Genomic DNA, 20279 nt, shown 5'->3' with positions numbered 1-20279 from the left:
TACCCCCATGATGGGTACCAACCACGTGTCCCGTGCTACTCTCTCTCCTCGCTTCTTAATCTTGATTAGCAGATGATCGTGGGTCCCAGCAGTACCCGCTCGTCAGAAGCCCACGCTCCTTCTCTCTCGTACTCTCTCTCTCCGCGAGGCCGTCCTTCCACCTCCCGCAGGGATCCGGTGCCCCGGTCCTGGCCGCTGCCACAGCCCCCGCAAGCCTTCGAGTCGACCTCCCCCGCCGCCCCAGCCGGCGCCGGTCGCTGTCCCAGGCTCCGCCAACGCGCTGGCCGCTGTCCCTGGCTCAGCCGCCGCCCCGGACCGCGCGTGCGTGCCTTGTCGCCGCCCCTGCAGGACGCCACCCCCTCACCGTCTCCCCAGCCCCGCCCTTGTCTGCCGCCTCTCCAGCCCCGCCCGTGTCCGCCGCCGCGGCCTTGGACGTGGAAGCCCCCCGCGCCATGGAGGTGACGGAGATTTGTTTTCGATTTATTTTTTCTCCTCGTTTGAGGTTTGAGGATTGACCAAGTACAACTTGATTTTCGAAGATCGACGTGGACGTTGAATTTGTACTTGATTTGAGGTTTTTGAGGATCGAATTTGTACTTGTTGGTACCGTGATTTTGTCCTGGTACATGATGTACCCCGCTTCAATTCCTTTTTTTCTATGTTATATCCACGAGGTATTGTGTTTTGATGACTGTTTCGTACTGTGATTTTGTCTTGGTACATGATGTACTCCGCTTTGATTCTTTTTTTCCATGTTAGATGATTGGTACCATGTTTCGATGATTGTTTGTACTGTGATTTAGTACACGATGTACTGTTATGAATTGATGTATAAAGTCTTCATATGAGCAAGTACTTAGATCAGTTCTTCTTTTTTCTATCTTCATTGAAAATTGAGGAGGTACTTATCATGTAATGTGATGTAATTTATCGTTCATGAGGTACTTTTTAATTGTATGAGTTCGGAACTATCATGTACCTTGATGTATCTGTCATGTATCTTCATGTACTTGTCATATACCTTAATGTATCTGTCATGTGCATGAGGTACCTAAAAAACTGTTAAAATGCATGTGATGTACCATACGATGTACTTGTATCATAAGTTCATGTACACGAGATATTTAAAAACTGGTACGGTACAGTTCATATAACCTAATGTACTAAATATGTACTTAAAAACAGTTCACGTACCACAATGTACTTAAAAGTGGGGAGAAAGAAAGAAAGAAAGAAAGAGAAAATAAAAAATTGTCAGGTGGTAATAGTGTTAATCCTGCACTCTATTTTAAAGTGTCAGAAACTAACTAAGAGAGAAAAATGGGAGAAGGCCAAACATGTGACTACGAAAGAGGGTGCAAATACTTGGTGTGGCACGGCCACCGCGTTACTGTTAAGCCCATCCTTAAGAAGGAGCCAAAAGAAGAAACTGGACTCTTGGAACAGGCATTCAGGGAAAAACAGGGAGAGGAGAAAAGGTGACTTAAGATGGAGTATTAAAAAAGGTCGATAGTAATATTGTGAAATTCTTCTAGGCATTATCAAGCTGAACAGCTGATTGTACTTTTCAGAGTATATTCATTTATGTTCCATATGATGTGACGTAATTTGCATGTTTTAGCACGCTGTCGATACTTTCTTCTTCCAATTTTCTCCTTTGCTTCCAAGACCATGGCTTCCCTAAGAAGGTACTCCTCCAGCTTTCAGGAGAAGCCGTCCTAAATGTTTTGCTAGGGAGCTAGGGAGAAAGCAGCTTCACGGTTCGTAAAAGCCGAAAGAAGGAAGTCGAAGACCATTTGTATTTTTTACGGGGAACCGCTGCGGCTGTGGAGGCGCGGGAGGTCTGATGCTCCCATGTCATTGCCTCTCTGTTGGATCCGTGTTCATCTGTTTGCTCAGAGACATATTTCCATTACTTGTCGAACTTTTGTCTGGTTCTTAACAGACAATAAGCTAGATCTTTTTTTGGTTGTCGCGGTTATTTCGTTACAATTAAATTATGGTGGTACTTCCTCCGTCCCATATTAAATGTCACGACTCTATTTACATATGCATTATCTAAACACGTTGATAGTTGATAGTACGAAACAAGATTAGTGTAGGCCCATCAGCACCGGCAGACACATTCCACTTAGGAAGGCTAAGATTCGTCAAGAACGTTGTTTTTTTTGCACACATTTTTCTAGCAAAAAATTAAAAGACACGTGCAGAGCGGAGACGATATGAAACATAAACTACTTCTGTAACCACGTCTAACAATCGCAGCTAGTAACAAAAAATAGCATGGTGTGTCCTTTAAAAAAAATCAGCATCGTGTGTTTGGTATTTAATCACCAAGACACGGTTTTTTCCTGTGTGCACGCGCATTGAAAAAACGAAAATTACCTCACGAAACGGACACGCGGAAGGTGTGAGAGAGGAGCGCAAACGCAACACGGGTGCGATGGGTCTAGACTCTGGTGCGCGTGCCGGTACGCAACGCGCGCATAAATAGCTACTCCCTCCTAATTTCCGCCGTTTCTTCTCGTCTCCTCTTTCCTTTCGGATCAGGAAACTGTGCGTGTGCGTCCAGGAAAAGTTCAAATCGCGTCTCTCGGAGAAATTTCTGGGGCTGATCCTGTCCAGATCGAGCGGCTTCTTGTTGCGAGCAGACGGATCGGGGTTCGGGAGCCCTGTGGGTGAGGAAAGGCGAGAGATTCGGGAGATTGTTTGGCGAGGGCGGGCGGAGATGGTTGCTGGACCGGAGGTTATGCATCAGGTCGTTCCGATGTTGGAGGCGTCGTTCCATCGGTGCCCCTTGAAGGGGGGCGAGGAGGTGGTGGTCGCCAGGGTTGCGGTGTCGCCGCCGCCGCCGGTGGCGTCGCCTGAGGCGGATGCAGAGGTCGAACTCGAGGTACCCGATCTGGTGAGTTCTTGATTTCTAGATGTCAAAGATCTCTATTTTTATTTATTTATTTTTGGGTTCGTTTCGGTAGGAGTTCTTGTAACCTGGAGTCGTTGGTCTTGCGACTTCGATATGGTAAAGGTGGATCCTTCTGTGTCAAGATTGCTCGTGTATTGCTGTATATGGTGTTGTAGGATTCTGTAGATTATCGGCATACCTTTCTCATATCTGATTGCGCTAGCAACTTGTGATGCCTACATGTAACAAGTAACCTTTCTTGTGGAATTGGTACTAGTCTAAAGTGCTCATGTGGGGATTGAAGGAACTACTTGCTTAGGATGCCAAAGGTTGAGCCTTTCTCTTGCTGCTTTGTAATACCAGCGGGGAATTGGAATCACAGATGGACAGTGGAATCTTTGGATAGGTGGTATGATTCGTCGGTGCATATTGATTGTTTTTCTACACAAGATGGTATGATTCGCTAAGGCTTTTCGTTTTTAGGATGTCAGGTTTATGCTATTTTGACCACTGATGGCTTTTTCTTTGGAATTACAAGTTTGTAGGTTGTTTTATCAACTCAGTATTGAAATGTTTGTTCATTTACCTCCATGACCAATTGAACTGGATTGAAATTTAGACACTGAACCCTTTGAGTGATTGAGCATGTGATGGTTGGCAACCCAAATGGTCATAACTTAACTGAAGATGTGATTCTTTCCCCAATACATTGTTTTCTGGAGGGTGTCCTTGTTGGTACATGTGACACAGCATAATTAACTGTCATCTTCTAAATGCAGGAGCGTAAGGCACCTTTGGAGACACTACAGTTTGTCCCCAACATTAGATCTGGTAGCTTCGCCGACATGGGACCTAGGCGGTACATGGAAGATGAACATATCAGAATTGATGATCTTTCTGGTCATCTTGGCTCTCTGTTGTTGTGCCCAGCGCCTAATGCCTTCTATGGGGTATGCTTGACCTTCTATCGATGTCTATCATACTAAGATCTTCTGCACCATCTGGACTAAATATGTTGTTTGCTTTTAGGTTTTTGATGGCCATGGGGGTTCAGATGCAGCAGCCTACATGAAAAGACATGCTATGAGGTTGTTCTTTGAGGATTCTGAATTCCCAGAAGCAGTGGAAGAAGATGAATTATTTTTTGGATCCGTTGAGAACTCGATCCGAAAAGCATTCTTGAATGCAGACCTTGCTCTTGCAGATGATTCGGTCATCAGCCGATCTTCTGGAACCACAGCTCTTACAGCTTTGATCTTTGGAAGGTAAGGTGAACATGCAATCTTCGTGACACACCATGCTGTTGCATAAATGCACATGCGTGCCAACATCTGTTTTCATCCTATCTTGCAGGCAGTTGTTGGTTGCCAATGCTGGGGATTGCCGTGCAGTTCTATGTAGGAAAGGCACAGCTGTGGAGATGTCTCGTGATCACAGGCCAACTTATGATGCAGAGCGCCAAAGGGTCACTGAGTGTGGAGGATACATTGAAGATGGCTACCTTAACGGTGTACTCTCTGTGACCCGGGCTCTTGGGGATTGGGACATGAAAATGCCGCAAGGCTCGTCGTCACCTCTGATTTCTGAGCCAGAGTTCCAGCAGACCATCCTCACTGAAGATGATGAGTTCCTCATTATAGGCTGCGACGGTATATGGGACGTCATGACCAGCCAGCATGCTGTGAGCCTAGTCCGCAAGGGGCTCCGGCGGCATGATGACCCTGAGAGGTGCGCAAGGGAGCTTGCCATGGAGGCGAAGAGGCTCCAAACCTTTGACAACCTCACGGTGATCGTCATCTGCTTTGCGTCTGAGCTCAGTGGGTGCTTGCCGCCTTCAGACCAGGCGTCGTCCAGAAGGATGAGATCTTGCAAGAGCTTGTCAGCCGAAGCCCTTAGCAACCTGAGGAGATTGCTGGAATCTGATGAGTAGACGCTGTAGGCTGGCGATGTAGAGTGTACGGCTGTTTTTGCGCAGCCAGCAATTTTGTAGGGCATTTCTCGGTAGCTGCTGCTCTTATTTTTGTTTGTTCACTGCTATTTCGGTGTACATACTAAACCGGTTTCACGTACCGTTGATTAGTTCCTTGAGATAGCGAGGACTTATTTCAGTGAGTGACTCCTTCCAGATTCCCTGGATTACCAATTTTCTATTTACGGTTTACGATTCTACTCTGGCATACGTTTTCGAGATCATGGCCCGACGTCATTGTACGGATCATTGTACTCCGTATTCCTTCCGTCTCATATTAGTTCATATTAATTGATGCGAGTATTCCTTCCGTCTCATATTAATTCATATTAATTGATGCGAATTTAATACAACTTGTACAGGATAATACTTCAGCAGATTACAGCTTCTACGAAACAGAGGATAGAAACGGCCTGAAAGCGTTAAGTTTTGACTTTACACAAGAAATGAATAAGACTGCCTTGAGTCATTGACCTTGTTTCAATGTGCTTTTATATTTCGGATTTGAATGAGTACACGCTAAAATATTTTTGGGTCACGTCGCGTTGCGTGTAGGGATTGTTGTTGTTGTTTCTATATACTCTGACAGGAGAACTGCCCTTTGTGGTATAACATATGAATGGTCCCTTGGGGGCAATGGTATTGACACAGCATCGTTAAGCGCCGGACAATTGGAGAGATGGAGTCGTCGCGGAAGCCTCGACTGTGCGTTACCGGAGGTGGCGGGTACATCGCCTCATGGCTCGTCAAACTGCTCCTCTCCCGCGGCTACGCCGTGCACGCCACCGTCCGCGACCCACGTACGTCTGGTGAAAGTCACACACCTGCTCTCTCGCTGCTTTCCACTTCCTCTTTATTCTTTTGTTCTTTTTCCCAAAACATAAAAGTCATGGTATCTAGCTAGGATGCACAAAGGTTTTCAAGAGCTAAGTTGTGTCCAACCCTAAGGAGAAGGGTGACCTAGTGACTTAGTGAGGGTGGAGCTATGCGCTTGTGATTATGTAAGTGAGGGGTAAGTCTTATTTCACCTGATTTTTAAGTAAAAGGATAAATCTAAATTGACAAATCAGAACCATTGGATTAGTACCCAGATGTCATTTATTGTTACTTGTTTGTCATTTGTTTTGAATCTTAAAGCACAAACTATAACGTCCGTTGAGGGATCAACTTATCTACTAAAAGTTAGTCGACTTAGATATCATCGTGTTATAATTTCCCTTTCAGGTGATCCAAAGAATGCATGTCTGAAGCAGCTGGACAAGGCCCAGGAGAATCTGCATCTGTTCATGGCAGACGTGCTTGACTACGACGCGTTGACAGCCGCGTTTGCCCGGTGCGAGGGCGTCTTCCATGTCGCCTCTCCCGTGCCCATAGACAAGATGGTTGATAAAGAGGCAAGTACACCTTACGATGATTGTCTCCAAAGAGCAACACAGAAAATAATCAGGACGATGTTTGGCATGAGCTCATTGTCAGTTAGATTATGGCTTTACCAGTGCTAATCCTCGACTCTTATTATGCATCGAAGGAAGTACCTTTTATGTTCTGAGAAAAAGGAACTCGAAATGATCTTGCAAATGATTGTCCTAAACTCAAATCGTACGTGCGTGCAGAAAGAGATGATGGCCCCTACTGTCAAGGGCACCATGAATGTACTCAAAGCTTGCTCGGCTATGAATGTTCAGAAACTCATCGTGGTGTCTTCCGGCGCCGCTGTTACTTTGAACACAAACTGGCCGCAAGATAAACTGAAAGATGAGAGCTGCTGGTCGGACAAAGACTTCTGCAAGGAAAATGAGGTCAGCAACGCTAGTTCTAAAGAGAGAGATTGAAATCGGTCATGCAACACTTGCCGACATACCGATGTGCGTCTCAATTAGTTTCTTGATTTACGTAGAAATCTATTGTGTTGGCAGATCTGGTATGCTCTTGCCAAGACTGAAGCTGAAGAGATGGCCCTGGAATACGGACAGGAAAACGGATTGCACGTGGTCACATTTTGCCCTGGTGCTGTCTTTGGCCCTCTGCTGCAGCACGTCGTACTCAATATCACCACCAAATACCTTCGCTATATCATTAAAGGTTCACTTCTGATCAACGATATTCTGTTTTCTACAGTATTTATCTTCATTTATCACAAGTATATACTCCAACTTTTTGATGGAAGACAATGCACAATACATCAGTACTACATACAGTCTCCAGCAGTCCAACGAAGTTCAGTAAAAATGGAGGTGTTTTTCTCTTTTTGTTTCTACCCTGCTGTAATTCCATTAGTTGTATCCATTGCAGGAGGTCCTGACATAATAAACAACAAATTCTGGCCTATAGTAGATGTTCGCGATGTCACTGATGCGCTACTCTTACTCTACGACAAGGCAGGATCATCTGAGAGATACATATGCTCGTCGCACCAAATGGACATCAAGGACTTGGTGAATTTGATGAAGAGCATGTACCCGAACTACAGTTATGCAGACAAGTAAGCTCTGTCATCATCGTCGTGCTTATTTTTCACAGAGGATTTTCATTAACCATGTTTGTTTGATATTTGCAGATTGGTCGATGTGGATTATAAGCTTGCGATGACTTGTGATAAACTGAAGAATCTAGGCTGGGAGCCGAGGAAGCTGGAGGAGACCCTCGCGGATAGCATAGTGTCGTACGAAAATGCAGGAATCCTTGGGGATGTGGATGGGGAACCTTGCCGGGTTCCGTATTTTTACCGTATGCCGCCTGTCCTGGAATGAGCACGTACGCTACTGTTGACCTGTGGTGGTGCCGTGGTGTTTCTGCATTTTGCTTGAAAACGTAAGTCACCGAATATGTTTTGCACAATAAGGACGTCAGTGTGGGTGACGCTTTATGTGTTGTGCGTTTTGCCTGTCTGTGTAGTGTGTTCTAGCTGAATCTGTGGAGCCATGGCATGTACAAGTACCAGTATGTCTATGTGCAGTCTGTACGATTACATGTATATCGATGAGGTAGGCGGATTGAGCTCTTCTCTTCTTCTGTCCGTCACGGCATCATAGGTTGGGTTGGGTTGGGTGGGAGCAACCAGCCCAGCCCGGGGAGAACGTGTTCGAAACTTTGCCAGGGCCGGTAACACCAGCCGGTCAAAACCACCACCGAATGGCTCTCTCTGTTGCCTGCCTACACTACACTGCAAACTGCATGTCACCTGAAGACTGAATGATTCATATTCTCTTCTCACCGTTGAACCAAGAAACCACGAAGCAGCCCCAAAGATCCAAACCTCAACTCGAGAGAAATTGAACCCACTCCAAGGACGACTCATCATCCATGGCCATCGACGCTCAATTACACTGGCAGCTCCTCCTCTGCGTCGCCATCGTCGTCGGCTCAGTCACGGCCTCCTTATGGACGATCCTCCGGAAGAAGAAGAAGAAGGACACGCACGCAGACGCAGTGCAGCCTTGGACCGATGGCGCCGCGTCCGGTTTCAGTTCTTCCACCGGAGCAATGTGGAGGAGCGGGGTGCACCCGGCGTGGCTGCTGGCGCTCAGAGCCACCGCCACGGCCGCGCTGGCCGCCGTGCTGCTGTGGGACCTGCGGACCTATGACCCCACCATCATGATGTACTACACAGAGTAAGCGTCGCCTCGAGACAGTCCATCCATCCTAACAAGTACTCTGACAGTAGATTTTAATCCCATGAGCTAATCTGTCTGCAGATGGGTCTTGTCACTAGAGATCGTCTACTTTGGGGTACGTTTCCTGCTCGCTCTATTCCTGCATCAGAACAAAATCAGTGTTGTTGCTCAGGTTCCAGGGGGAAAACATATGCGCGCAGGTTGCTACTCTGTTTTCTGCGTACGGATGCTTCGTCCACACAGAAATCTTTCCGAGCGAACAGGCGAACAACGAAAGTTTGTTGCTCTGCAGTAGCCCTACCGAGATCAAAGATTGTGCTGACAAGGGAGCTGGACGGTGTTTCGCACGCTTCATGCAGATTGTCTACCAGGTTGTTACTTGTTAACTTGTTATTACGACTGATGTAGAGTTGATAGTTCCAAGAGCTCCGGATTCATCTTTCAGGTCTGGCGTTTCGCTGGTCGATTTTGCAGGTCTGCGGTGGCGCGGTTGTGCTGACGGATGTGGTCTTCTGGGCTATCATAGTACCCTTCATCTCATCAGCTCATTTCAGTTTCAATGCAGTGAGTCATGAACTCATGATCCAATTATATGAGTAGTTTTTATTTAAAACAACTAGTATCAACTAGTACATCAGCTATTTTAGCCTCTTCAGACAATAGTTGAGTTTACTTCATTTGATCACAATCCAGCTAATTATAAAAGTAATCTTCAGAACCTAATATACGGATTTGCAGGTCATGGGCTGCATGCACTCTTTCAACCTTGTGTTTTTGCTGGCAGAGACTGCTCTTAACTGCCTGGTAGTAAAACCGAAACAAACGAAAACACGCCTATTATTATCTTCAGGCAGAAACTAAGGCAGAATGTAATGTTATCATATTGTGATTTTTTGCAGGCTTTCCCTTGGTCCGGAATAGCCTATTTCCTTCTCTGGACATGCTCATATGTAATCATACAATGGATTGTGCATGTCTGCGGCTTGACATGGTGAGAATAGTGTTTTGGATCGATCTCTTAAATCCTGAACGGTTTTTTTTTTCAAAAAGGAGGAAATAGCCCCGGCCTCTGCATCAATCGATGCACACAACAATAATATTATTAAGTCAAGTATTGTAACAGCATCTACAAGTACATCTCAAGAGTGCTAAAAAAAATAAAGGCTGAAAAAATCATCCATAATTTCAATTTATCAGTCCATATTTTTGGATAATAATTAAGCTGGGTCAAAACATCCATCCAAGGGAGACTGGTGCATGCTCAACCTGTCAACACTTGCCTAATCGACGTAACTCCAAAATTTATCGTCATCTATCTCTTTTTATGGAGTTTCAATCTGAAATACAGCATAAATAAAATTATATCACCAGTTCTTAAAGTGACTTCAACATTTACATCTTTGTATTTAATTTGGTGTAGGTGGCCTTATCCATTTCTTAATCCAACAGCGCCCTGGTCACCATTGTGGTATGGCAACCGTTATTGGAATTACACTTGTGTTCATTTCATAATAGTTTTTTTTCAGAATGAATTCATAAATACTCCCTCTGATTCTAAATTCTTGACTCAAATTTGCCCAAATATGAATGTATCTATTCTTAAAAAGCGTCTAGATACATGTAATATTTAGACAACAATTTAGAATCGGAGGGAGTAGTTTTTACTGATAGGGATTAGCCCCAATCACTTAGGATGGGCAGAGATTTTAGTTCAATTTCCCTACCTATCTGCAGAGATTGGACCTAATCCTTATATCCAGCACCAAGGTGATCATTGAACTTTGTTCTGACAACGGTTTGAAATCTGTAGGTATTTCTCCATGGCATTGCTTCATCTTCCTTGCTATATTGTGTATTGGTGGATTGCAAGTGTAAAGAACAGGTGTCGTCCCTTGATGTTTCCACAATTTACTGCGTGATCACTAGTGGTTTCCAGAAAGACCCACTTTTAAAAAGCGGGCTGCTAACTTGCTTCATTTGTTAATATAACATGTGATCATATAGTAATTCTAGAATATCCAAATTGATGCTTGAGCCTTGCTAGCACTTTCACCCTCGTCCTGAACACCATTGCCAACGTCTTGCCGCTGGTGCTTGACTCCAGGGTATTCAAGGCCTTTTTCAGTAGGTGAAAAGGTTTTGAGGCATTCATGTATCAAGACTAGAGTTTGGAAAATTTCAGTTATAAGTTGGACATTGACTAGAAATTTTGAAATATCGGATTGCAATATTTGTTCCTTGAGTCAAAAAAAATATCTTAGTTATTAGAACTCTGATTTTTACTGCCATGACAGACACGCCACAATATTTGATTTTGGGTCACTAGTTTGTGAGATGAAAAAGATGGTGGTGGAAAGCTGGATCAGGAGTGCCAGATGGGGGCATCGAGGATTCTCTGACTAAGTCACCTGACTTTGAGGTGACTAACATGTGACTCCTACAACAAGTTGGTCTTGATGTTAGCCACACAAAATTAGGTGACTTAAGCTAGAAAATTTGCGCCTAGTTAGACATTGAAGCGCATGAAGATATTGATACAAGCTACTACCACAAACCCATAGTCCAGGTGCGGGCACCCTTTATCGATGTATCAGCTGCCAGTGGGAACGAAAAGCTCTTCACTAAATTCACGCTGTCCGATGAGCACCCGCAGAGCATCAAGGGCACAGTAGCACGTGAGGCGGCTTGCCAATGCCTTGTCGAACCACTGCTCACTGCACGTCGATCCTCACCACAAACAACTTCATGCATCTGGCAGTATCTACTACTGAGTTACTGAGTTAAGCACGATAGCATGTCAACGACATCGAAAACGACCATGCCTACATCGTGTTTCCCACAGACTATCGGGCGCGTATGGACCTGCCCGTGCCAGACAATAACCTTGGCAACTGCGTAGGCTTCGATGTTCCTGGCCTCTTCACCATGTGCTCTATGGTTGGCATCGCTGTCAGAACAACGTCGTGCGCCAACCAGCTTCCGGGTGAAGGTGAGGCGTGGCGGTAGTGACAGAAGGAGCATCAGAGCTGAGCAGGAGCCGCACCCAGATCGACTTGTCTCTGCTAGGTCACTCGCTTCGGCATGCACCACCATGTGTTCTGCTGCCGTGTTGGTGGTTGTCGGACGAGAACGGCGCATTTCCGTGCTCCTAATCGATTCCAATAGAGGAGGGAAACTCCATGGGGATTTGGGCAAAAATCCACTAAACCAAATTTGCTAAAAGCCCTTGTGATTTGTATTAGTGGCCATGTCAGCCACCACGTGTCCATTTGACAACCCACACCATGATTTGGACTTGCTAAGTTCGGAAAATCGAGATGCCAATTTACAAGTTTGTTGACTAAACTGTTCTCACGTGTCAACTTTATGGACAACCAGTGCAATTTCCTCTGCGTAAAGAGTTTTTTTTAACATCAAGACACCTCTTTATTGATCCTGAGTAAGAATGGCATCTTCTATTAACATATAAACAATCGAAGCAGGGAGATCATCAAACGAGCTACTAGGGCCTCCCAGGCGTGCAGTCCTATCAAGCTCGTGTGCTACATTATTCGCCTTCCTCGGGCAGTGCTCGAACTTGATTTTAACCAACACGTAATCTTGTGGTATAAAAGCAATCATCAAAGATGGCTGCAGGAAGTCCCGGTCGAGAAGTTACCAGCCTCAAGCATTATGTTCATTACCTCCATCTTGTTGGAATTGAGAACGAATTGATTGCATCGAATCGTTAGAGCTAGATCGAGGCCTTGTCTATGTGCCTCGGCGTCAGCGGGAAAAACATCTCACACCACTGGAATGTTTGAGCTTGCCGCTGCTATAAACTTGCCCTTGTAGTCACGAATTATGACCCCAGTTGATCCACAGAGATGGTCGTTGTCAAATGCCGCATCGGTATTGAGTTTCACAAATCCTGGGAGGTTTAATCCAACCATGGCGTTTGATTTTAGACATCTTAATCCTACATCAACGTTCCCTGCAAGCTGAGTAGCATGGGGCGCATTTAGGTCCTTTTAGGCCAGTGACAGGCCCAGCTCATCCATCCCATCGGTAGAGGGGCAGTCCTGGTCCATTCGCACACCTTAAACCAGACCCAGGCCACTAGTACAAAGCACGAACCAAGACACAGCCCCTAGGAAAAGACGAATTGAAAAAACGTAGTGCAAACCAAGAAGAAAGCTATCCCATCGAGTGTTGAACCGTCGCAGTCATGGATCAAAAGAAAAGGGAAGCTAATCACGGAGACTGTCGGCCAGGCCATCTCCTAGACGACGGATCCCAAATCGTTATACTTTGACTCGAGAATCCCCTTTGCCTTCTTGACAAAGAGCACGCCCACAGCAACTTCCTTCTTCCCTTCGCCAATCCCGTAACATTATACATATACCACCTTATGGCTTATACCCCGTACACAATAGAATGCTTGCAGTTCAAGAACACGAAGAAGGGAATGAATAGACTAGAGAGTGACCGGATAGGTCGTGCGCCACCACACGCTCGCGTTCCGGGACAAGTCTTTGACCACGCCAAGAGACAAGAAGGAAACATTCCTGGAGCTGTGCCGTATTAGTTACTACAGACAGAGAACGGAATGTGTTCAAGGTTCAGCTGGCGCAGTCCTGCACGCAACTTGGATCAATTTACTGGCTGTTCCCGAATGTGGGTCGTGTGTGCACATGCCCCCGCGCCGCGCGTGTACAATTCTTTCTCACGTTTAATGTTGTTGGTCTGTTGAGATTGGGCTAGATTTGATCCTGTCAAATTCCTGACAATGAAGAAGAAGCAAAATAATAATCCGTAATGACAAATACAATGTCGCACAGATTAGTTGCAGGATGTGCAGCTAATCAGGCAGAATTATTAATTTTAGAGAGGCTTGTTAATGGATCGACAATGGCATGGCATGCATGTTCTCATGGACCAAAACGTCAAGATTTTTATTCCAAGTATCAAATTGTTTTGCAAGGAGGATTATTCAGACTAGTTAAACTACAACTTATCTCAAGTGTGATACAGTTCATCGTGCCAATCATCCACCTCGAAGGGCTATCTAGATAGCCAGTTCCGTAAGCAACCTGTTAACCAATATAAAAACGTGCAGTTGTTGGGGAGCAGTCCATGGAATCGCGTGGAGGCCATACGTTGGATCAACTACTACTTGCCTAAATAGTATGCACACGTATCTTCTTTCTTCCGCCTCGCGATATACACGTCAGGCCACATGTATCTCGCAAGATGTTAATAGCTCTTTTATGAGTTAATTAAACTTAAATGAATTATTGTACCCGGTATTTTCCACGGATAAAGTAGTATATACATGCATGAAGTAGATATGCCACTGGCCGGACAGCTGCGCTGATCACTGATAGACATGCATGCTTACGGTAGTTACACGATGACTATATTTACAGAGGTTCCTGAAGACTCGTGACCTGTCGGTGACATTGTAGATTTATGAGATCGTCAATAGGTTGAGTTTTTAGGAGATTTTAGAACGGAAGACGTACCCCGTGTTTGTCATGATCGATCGAACAACTAATGGAATAAATCAATGTGGAGTTAGCAGATTGTCAAGTTTTAAAGCGAATTTAAGAAAACCTAAGGTTTTGGGCTCATTTACTCATTTTTACACAACGTTTTTTCTTTTTTTGAGGGACACACCACATTACGCAACGCTTCTTTCTTAGCACTTCACAGTACGGGCATGTTCAATTTATAGCCAGGCTATACCTGACAAGGGCAGGAAATCAGAAAACGGCACCATAGCCCAATCAAACAAGACATAGGTAGTCTAGCTGTAACCGCTGGACAACGATTTCTATTTTCCTTTTCCAAAAGAAACAGGAATTGAACTAAGCTACAAGAGTAGGTTGTGGTGTTGTGGTCAGATCGTGCCATTCCATTTAAATGTTTTTTTTATAAGATCATCCCAATTCGTATAGTTTATACTACTTACTTCTTTTGCTGAACACTTCTTATCTATATAGTTTTTTTGGGAGAGCTATGTCCCGTTCGCCAACATTTAGCCAAAAGAACAGGTGTATCCAATATAACAGACGCGCATCACCGAATGATGGACCAACGACCCTAGCGAACAAGACATGGGGTCACTGGGTAATACTAGTTCCGGCGATTCAATTAAGTAATGTATTGCAAGTTCTCTAATCAACCCCAAAAAAATCTTCCTGGAACAAATATGAAAATTGAGACCTATAGGTAAGCTGGGCTATAGAAAAAAATTGTAATCGTGAAGTTCATCTAGTTATAAGAGTAAATTTTGCAAAACAACACATTTTTGTGGCTAGGATTTTACTGAACCACAATTAATGCTAATTTTCTCACACAACCACTACTCCTGACACATATCTTCTAAAAATATCCAAATAAATGCGTTTTGATAGCGATTTCGATAAATGGCACATGTAAGTGCCATGTCATCTCTTAAAGAGCTTTTTGCTCAACCTGTTCTTGACCTCCTCCGGGTACGAAATTGGATAGAGGTTAACGAGTCGGGTCACTGATCTGGCATCTTTTTCATGTAGACACTTAAAGGGCCACACATGTCGAAAACACTGTTAAACCCACTAAATTTGGAATTTTTGGGTTATTTGAGAAGCCCTGCCTCAAGATTTATGGTTCTGTAAGAGTATTAGTATCAACTCTGGTTCCATGAAATCCTCTCCACAAATGTGTGATTTCGTGAAATTTACTCTAGTTGTAATTATAAGAAGACATGGGGCCAAAGAACCGAGACACCAAACCTATTACTGAATTGTTCCAGGAACCGAGACACCTGCCGTCACCGTGGGGGGTGGGGTGGGGGGTGGGGGGGGGGGGGTTCCCTCATTTTCGAGAAAAAAAATTGCCGCTGTCAAGCCGATCGCAAAATTAAACCAAAGGGAAGTATTAAAGTATATATCTAGTCCCACCAATGACTAAACGTACAACCATGCATGATACCACCGGTAAAAGATTACTAAATTATTAGAAACATCTGGATTTTTTTATAGTATTGACATAGCAAAAGGGTAAATCTATTATATCGTACAATTTCAGATAAAAAATGTTTCTTTTGGAGAATAGCTGCTACAGTCAAACCCTTGTGGCTGGCTGAAGAGTTCTTGTCTAAATCTCGGCTCTGCTTGCAAATGACGGCTGACTCGGATCAACATACAACATATAGTACAGGTATAGTACAGGTTTATGTGTTTTTGGCGACGACGGGCTTACCGTGGAGGTGGCATCCTATGAAACATGTGTATTTGGTTTGCTATCTAAATATACCAAGCAAATTTTTTGATCATTGGTATTTGTTTGGATGATAACCAAATATTTGGCAAGCCAATGTTTCATAGCTAACTTTAGTTTTTTTTTTGCCAAAGTTGACCAACTCATGAGCTTGCAAAACCTTAACCAATTATTTGGCTAGCCAATTTTTTGGTAAGACTAATTTGGGTTAAAACCGTACCCTAAATGTCTCTCACTCTGTCTTCGTCCTAAGATTGGCATCGTGGCCTACTCCATGAAGGTATCTGTTCTCGTAGTTTATAATTTTGTGTTTTTGATCTTCTTTTTTGTCGGTTTGACTATAAAGCAACATTTTCACGGTCTATGAAGTGAGGGGCGTATCCTCGATGGCAACGCAGCCAGTGATCTCGCGTCCCACTTGATGGGGTAGGCATCTTAGGACATCTCCAATATGAGGTACTAAGTAGGTACTAGTCCTACGTGGCGGAGAGATGAAGAGAAAAAGTTAGTACTAGTTACTTGCAGAAGTAACAGTTTGTGCATGGGTACCAAGAATGAAAAGAGAATGACATGTGGGTCCATTAGAAAAAAAAAAGAATAAAGAAAAAAAGATGAGAGAGATGAAAATTAGTAACGGCTTGCCATTGAAGATGCCCTTATATATGGCTCTCCAAACTATGTAGTTAGTCCAACTTGATCAAATCAGTTTCTTCATCAAAGGACATGTATGGAGTAAAATCAGAAGTCCAACTTTTACTTTTATTGGGATTATTGTTGGTATTCGTTTCAGCATTTTCGTCCACAAGCCATGCCGACGTTATAGAAAAACATTTGTTTTCTCAGCATGTGCGTGTTTTTGTTGAAAGAAAATCTAAAATAAAAGAGAAAAATGAGTGGCACGTACTATTCACTGAAATCTTTCTATCCTTTTTTGCTCTTCTTGATACACTTTCCGGCCGCTTGTTTCAGTTTGGCAAGGTAGTTGATCAAATCATACCCTCGCGCGTGCAGGTTGTTTGGCTTACGGTCAGGCTGAGCTTACGTACGGCCCTCGCCGCGTCACCATCCGGTGAGATCGCCCGGCGGTGGCCTGAGAGGCTGAGAGGGTGCCTCCTCCACATTTTTTTTCCCGCCACCACTATCTCTATAATACTCCGTAACAGCTAAAATATGCATCCACCTTAACCGGATCAACAATAATAGACTGAAGTAGTACTATATCATCACGGGATCACCATGATCCCGTTGGGCTCTCCTTGTCAGACCGAGCGCCCATTCCTTGAAATAAAATAAAATTTCACGAACCGTTAAAAGACTAAAACCTGGCGCCCTATATAATCCCCTCCAACCTTGAGCTCAGCACATCACACCACAAAGCAGCTAACAAGCAGAGCTTAGCTAAGCTTCTCTCCGATCAACAAGCTAAGCTAGATAGGTCGCGGCGTAGTTTAGTCGCGCCGATCGAAAGTAGGATCAACGAGGACATGAGGCTCTCGGTGGCTCTCCTGTGCGCCCTGGTGGCCATCCAGGCGGCGCTCCTTGTCGCGCCGTCGGAGGCCGGCGAGTTGCAGGTCGGGTACTACGACAAGAAATGCAGGGGCGTGGAGAACGTCGTCAAGTGGCACATCATCAAGGCCCTCAAGGTGAACCGCCGCACCGGCGCCGCCCTCGTCCGCCTCCTCTTCCACGACTGCTTCGTCAGGGTATATGCACATTCTTTTGGCCTTTGGGTTCTACTGATACACCTGCACGCAAGTTAATTATACCGTGGGCGCATGGCTTGTGGCAATTATTATGCGTTTATTTATTAGTTAAGCCAAAACCTCAAAAGCGATGAGTACTGACTTTGTAACCTGCATTGCATGCAGGGGTGCGATGGCTCTGTCCTCCTTGACGCGTCCGCGGAGAACCCTCACCCAGAGAAGGAGGCCGCGGTGAACATCGGGCTAGCCGCCTTCGACCTCCTGGAGGAGATCAAGGCGGCCGTGGAGCACAGATGCCCCGGCGTGGTGTCCTGCTCGGACATCCTCATCTACGCGGCCCGCGACGCGGCCAGCATCCTCAGCAACGGGAACATCCACTTCGACGTCTCCGCGGGCCGCCTCGACGGGCTCGTCTCCTCGGCCCACGAGGCCCAGCAGGAGCTCCCGGACTCCACCATGACCGTGCAGCAGCTCATCGACAACTTCGCCCGCAAGGACTTCGACGTGGAGGAGCTCGTCATCCTGTCCGGCGCGCACTCCATCGGCGTGGGCCACTGCTCCTCCTTCACGGGCCGCCTCGCCGCGCCGGCCCAGCAGATCGACCCGGCCTACCGCGGCCTGCTCAACTACAAGTGCGCCGGCCATGGCAATGGCAACCCGGCCGTGGTCAACAACGTCCGCGACGAGGACTACGAGGCCGTGGCCAAGTTCATGCCGGGGTTCACCAGCCGGGTGAGGAAGATCAGCGACTTCCTGGACAACAGCTACTACCACAACAACCTTGCCAGGATCGTCACCTTCAACTCCGACTGGCAGCTGCTCACGCAGAAGGAGGCGCTGGGCCACGTCCGCGAGTACGCTGAGAACGCCACGCTCTGGGACGGGGACTTCTCCGAGTCGCTGCTCAAGCTCAGCAAGCTGCCCATGCCGGCCGGGAGCAAGGGCGGGATCAGGAAGAAGTGCAGCATTGTCAGCCACACGCTGCCGTACTGATAAATCGTAGAGTACGTGCAGGGTGGCGGGACGGCGGGCGAGAGATGGATTCATGGAAAAAAGGAGCCTGTTGCGTGTGTGGACTAGCTTGGAGTTCAATAATGTCGTGGATTGATTGCTTTGTCGACGCTCTATCCATTCTTTTGATTCCCATTGGTTGTACTTAACTTGTGTGTTTCTGATCAGCTCTTTTAATTTGTTCTACATAATTATAAATGTATATTTGCAATAAAGCTATACGTTCTTGCAACTTATTGGAAACAAATTAATCACGCACCAGAGCTAAATGTTAATCCCTCCGAATCATAACAAGTGTTGCTGATTTTGTACACTTATTATGAATCGGAGGGAGTAAAAATTAGGTCCATGTCCACATGGGAGAGGCTCATTCCCCATGACATCAAAGCTGCCATTGTGCAAATTTCCTATCATGTCCATTTCCTATCCTGATGTGAAGCTGACTGAATTTACATTGATCATCTGATCAGTATATCAATTGTTTATGCTATCAACCAATATAAACAAAGGCATATCACACGTAGAGCAGTTAGCTACATTGTCTCTGTACAAGCTTAGAGTTAAAGCTGAAAACAATAAATTTGGTAACTTATTGGATCGTGACAATGCAAAAGTTCCAGAACCTGGACTTGAGCTCACATGAGACAGCATGCACCTACCCAACAAACCCTACCAACCAGATCCAGATGACATCTATGTTTCATTTAGCTAATTCGAAGGAGATGTGCAGTCGCCAGATTTTGGGATCGGCGCGGATCCTCCTTTCCATTTTTCTTTCTTCATTCATGCATGTGGACTCACTGTTAAGACCCTGTGAATCGTGATGCAGACATTTCTGTATGTAGGCCACACCCCGCAACACACCACCGTCGTGACACGTGAGCTACAAACTTCTGTCGTCCCTGATTCAGGATAAATTCCTTTTCTGGTTCGTTGTTATATTAACCAAAACCGGGTGCTCGATCTAATAAAGATTATCCCCGATGCAAACCAAGAGCACTTACGTAGATACCAACAAAATGCAAAATGAAATGAGGATTGAAAATCTTCATTCAATTAAACAAGTTACAGTTTCATCTGTTTTTTTTTTTGAAAATCTGATACAACCAAATCAAACAAGTTTCATCTGATTTTTGTTGGAATTTATTTTTTTAGGGTTCTGCGTATTAATTTATTCACTCTAAAAATTCTCCTAGAGTATATTTGGAGTTTTTTTGAAGCTTTTTCTAAAAACAATGTAGGATTTTCAGAAAAAGAAAATCCTTTTCCTTTTACCACCTCTCATCCTGGCCCGAAGCCCAGGGTTGAGCTTCTCTTCTCCTCTCTGGGCCGTAGCCCACCTCTACCTCATCGTCTCTGGACTCTCTGGACCACCTTCTCTACCTTGGTCCACTCGGTCGACCGGCCTGCCCTGGCCCAGGCGAGCGCCCCTCAGACACTGCCGCCGCCTCATTAACGGAAATCAAGTCACTGAGTTTTCCGGCCACACGAACCGCAGACATAAAACAAACCAACCTGCCCGCTCGCTCTGCCTACGGCCGCCGTCGGCCGATTTCGATCCGGCGAACCGGGACGCTGGAGGCGGAACTCGATCTCGCCTAGCAGGCTCGACCGGACGACCGCACGTGAAGAATTTCAGCCATCATCCTCGTCCTTGGCATTGGCGCTGGATTTTTCTTCGCCCGTCGGTGAGTTTCTGTCCGTTTCCTTCCACCGGCAGACTAACTAGCCTATCTGCTGGACATGCTCGGCCGGCCGATATGATTGATAACGTTGGCCACGTCACCCGTGAAGCCAGTACGTTTTCTCAAAGCTGCTTCTTAGTTCCAGAAAGT

The 20279-nt window shown here is 45.5% G+C and overlaps 4 protein-coding genes across 6 annotated transcripts; all 4 read left to right on the top strand.

The window, feature by feature from the left end:
• The first annotated feature begins 2498 nt into the window (after positions 1-2498).
• Positions 2499-5071, top strand: LOC100826754 (probable protein phosphatase 2C 2). 2 transcript variants are annotated; one of them, XM_014899715.2, is made up of 5 exons: positions 2763-2905; positions 3180-3355; positions 3682-3852; positions 3932-4167; positions 4256-5071. In XM_014899715.2, exons 2-5 carry the CDS (start codon positions 3314-3316, stop codon positions 4830-4832), a joined length of 1026 nt encoding a protein of 341 aa, XP_014755201.1. In that variant the 5' UTR covers positions 2763-2905; positions 3180-3313; the 3' UTR covers positions 4833-5071. The 2 variants fall into 2 exon arrangements, with proteins under 2 accessions (XP_003567571.1, XP_014755201.1); XM_003567523.4 differs by lacking the exon at positions 3180-3355 and having other exon boundaries at positions 2499-2905.
• A 116-nt stretch (positions 5072-5187) lies between these two features.
• LOC100826439 (cinnamoyl-CoA reductase 2) lies at positions 5188-7870 on the top strand. Of its 2 annotated transcripts, none has more exons than XM_024459607.1 (6): positions 5188-5671; positions 6096-6265; positions 6485-6670; positions 6788-6953; positions 7254-7353; positions 7429-7870. In XM_024459607.1, the coding sequence occupies exons 1-6, from the start codon at positions 5551-5553 to the stop codon at positions 7619-7621; spliced, it is 936 nt and encodes a 311-aa protein (XP_024315375.1). In that variant the 5' UTR covers positions 5188-5550; the 3' UTR covers positions 7622-7870. The 2 variants fall into 2 exon arrangements, with proteins under 2 accessions (XP_024315375.1, XP_014755202.1); XM_014899716.2 differs by having other exon boundaries at positions 7164-7353.
• Positions 7871-7991: 121 nt separating this feature from the next.
• Positions 7992-11809, top strand: LOC100823147. Its single transcript, XM_010232507.2, has 9 exons — positions 7992-8482; positions 8567-8600; positions 8686-8856; positions 8960-9049; positions 9224-9289; positions 9385-9476; positions 9906-9953; positions 10296-10367; positions 10780-11809. The coding sequence occupies exons 1-9, from the start codon at positions 8175-8177 to the stop codon at positions 10886-10888; spliced, it is 990 nt and encodes a 329-aa protein (XP_010230809.2). The 5' UTR covers positions 7992-8174; the 3' UTR covers positions 10889-11809.
• A 5263-nt stretch (positions 11810-17072) lies between these two features.
• Positions 17073-18676, top strand: LOC104581289 (peroxidase 2). The gene is made up of 2 exons (XM_010232506.3): positions 17073-17433; positions 17599-18676. The coding sequence occupies exons 1-2, from the start codon at positions 17215-17217 to the stop codon at positions 18424-18426; spliced, it is 1047 nt and encodes a 348-aa protein (XP_010230808.1). The 5' UTR covers positions 17073-17214; the 3' UTR covers positions 18427-18676.
• The last annotated feature ends 1603 nt before the right edge of the window (positions 18677-20279 follow it).

The sequence above is a fragment of the Brachypodium distachyon genome, chromosome 2 (assembly GCF_000005505.3).
Source record: "Brachypodium distachyon strain Bd21 chromosome 2, Brachypodium_distachyon_v3.0, whole genome shotgun sequence".
NCBI lineage: Eukaryota > Viridiplantae > Streptophyta > Magnoliopsida > Poales > Poaceae > Brachypodium > Brachypodium distachyon.
Note: the sequence above shows the minus strand (reverse complement) of the source record. Positions and strands in the feature narration are given on the sequence as shown.

Bases quoted from the DNA above. Each gene is read 5' to 3' on its own strand.
- LOC100826754 (XM_003567523.4), top strand. From the start codon at position 2,729: ATGGTTGCTGGACCGGAGGTTATGCATCAGGTCGTTCCGATGTTGGAG. The intron at 2,906-3,681 runs GTGAGTTCTTGA...TTCTAAATGCAG, and splicing joins AACTCGAGGTACCCGATCTG to GAGCGTAAGGCACCTTTGGA. The intron at 3,853-3,931 runs GTATGCTTGACC...GTTTGCTTTTAG, and splicing joins CGCCTAATGCCTTCTATGGG to GTTTTTGATGGCCATGGGGG.
- LOC100826439 (XM_014899716.2), top strand. From the start codon at position 5,551: ATGGAGTCGTCGCGGAAGCCTCGACTGTGCGTTACCGGAGGTGGCGGG. The intron at 5,672-6,095 runs GTACGTCTGGTG...TTTCCCTTTCAG, and splicing joins CGCCACCGTCCGCGACCCAC to GTGATCCAAAGAATGCATGT. The intron at 7,354-7,428 runs GTAAGCTCTGTC...TGATATTTGCAG, and splicing joins AACTACAGTTATGCAGACAA to ATTGGTCGATGTGGATTATA.
- LOC100823147 (XM_010232507.2), top strand. From the start codon at position 8,175: ATGGCCATCGACGCTCAATTACACTGGCAGCTCCTCCTCTGCGTCGCC. The intron at 9,954-10,295 runs GTATGGCAACCG...TGAAATCTGTAG, and splicing joins GCGCCCTGGTCACCATTGTG to GTATTTCTCCATGGCATTGC. The intron at 10,368-10,779 runs GTGTCGTCCCTT...CTGCCATGACAG, and splicing joins ATTGCAAGTGTAAAGAACAG to ACACGCCACAATATTTGATT.
- LOC104581289 (XM_010232506.3), top strand. From the start codon at position 17,215: ATGAGGCTCTCGGTGGCTCTCCTGTGCGCCCTGGTGGCCATCCAGGCG. The intron at 17,434-17,598 runs GTATATGCACAT...CATTGCATGCAG, and splicing joins TCCACGACTGCTTCGTCAGG to GGGTGCGATGGCTCTGTCCT.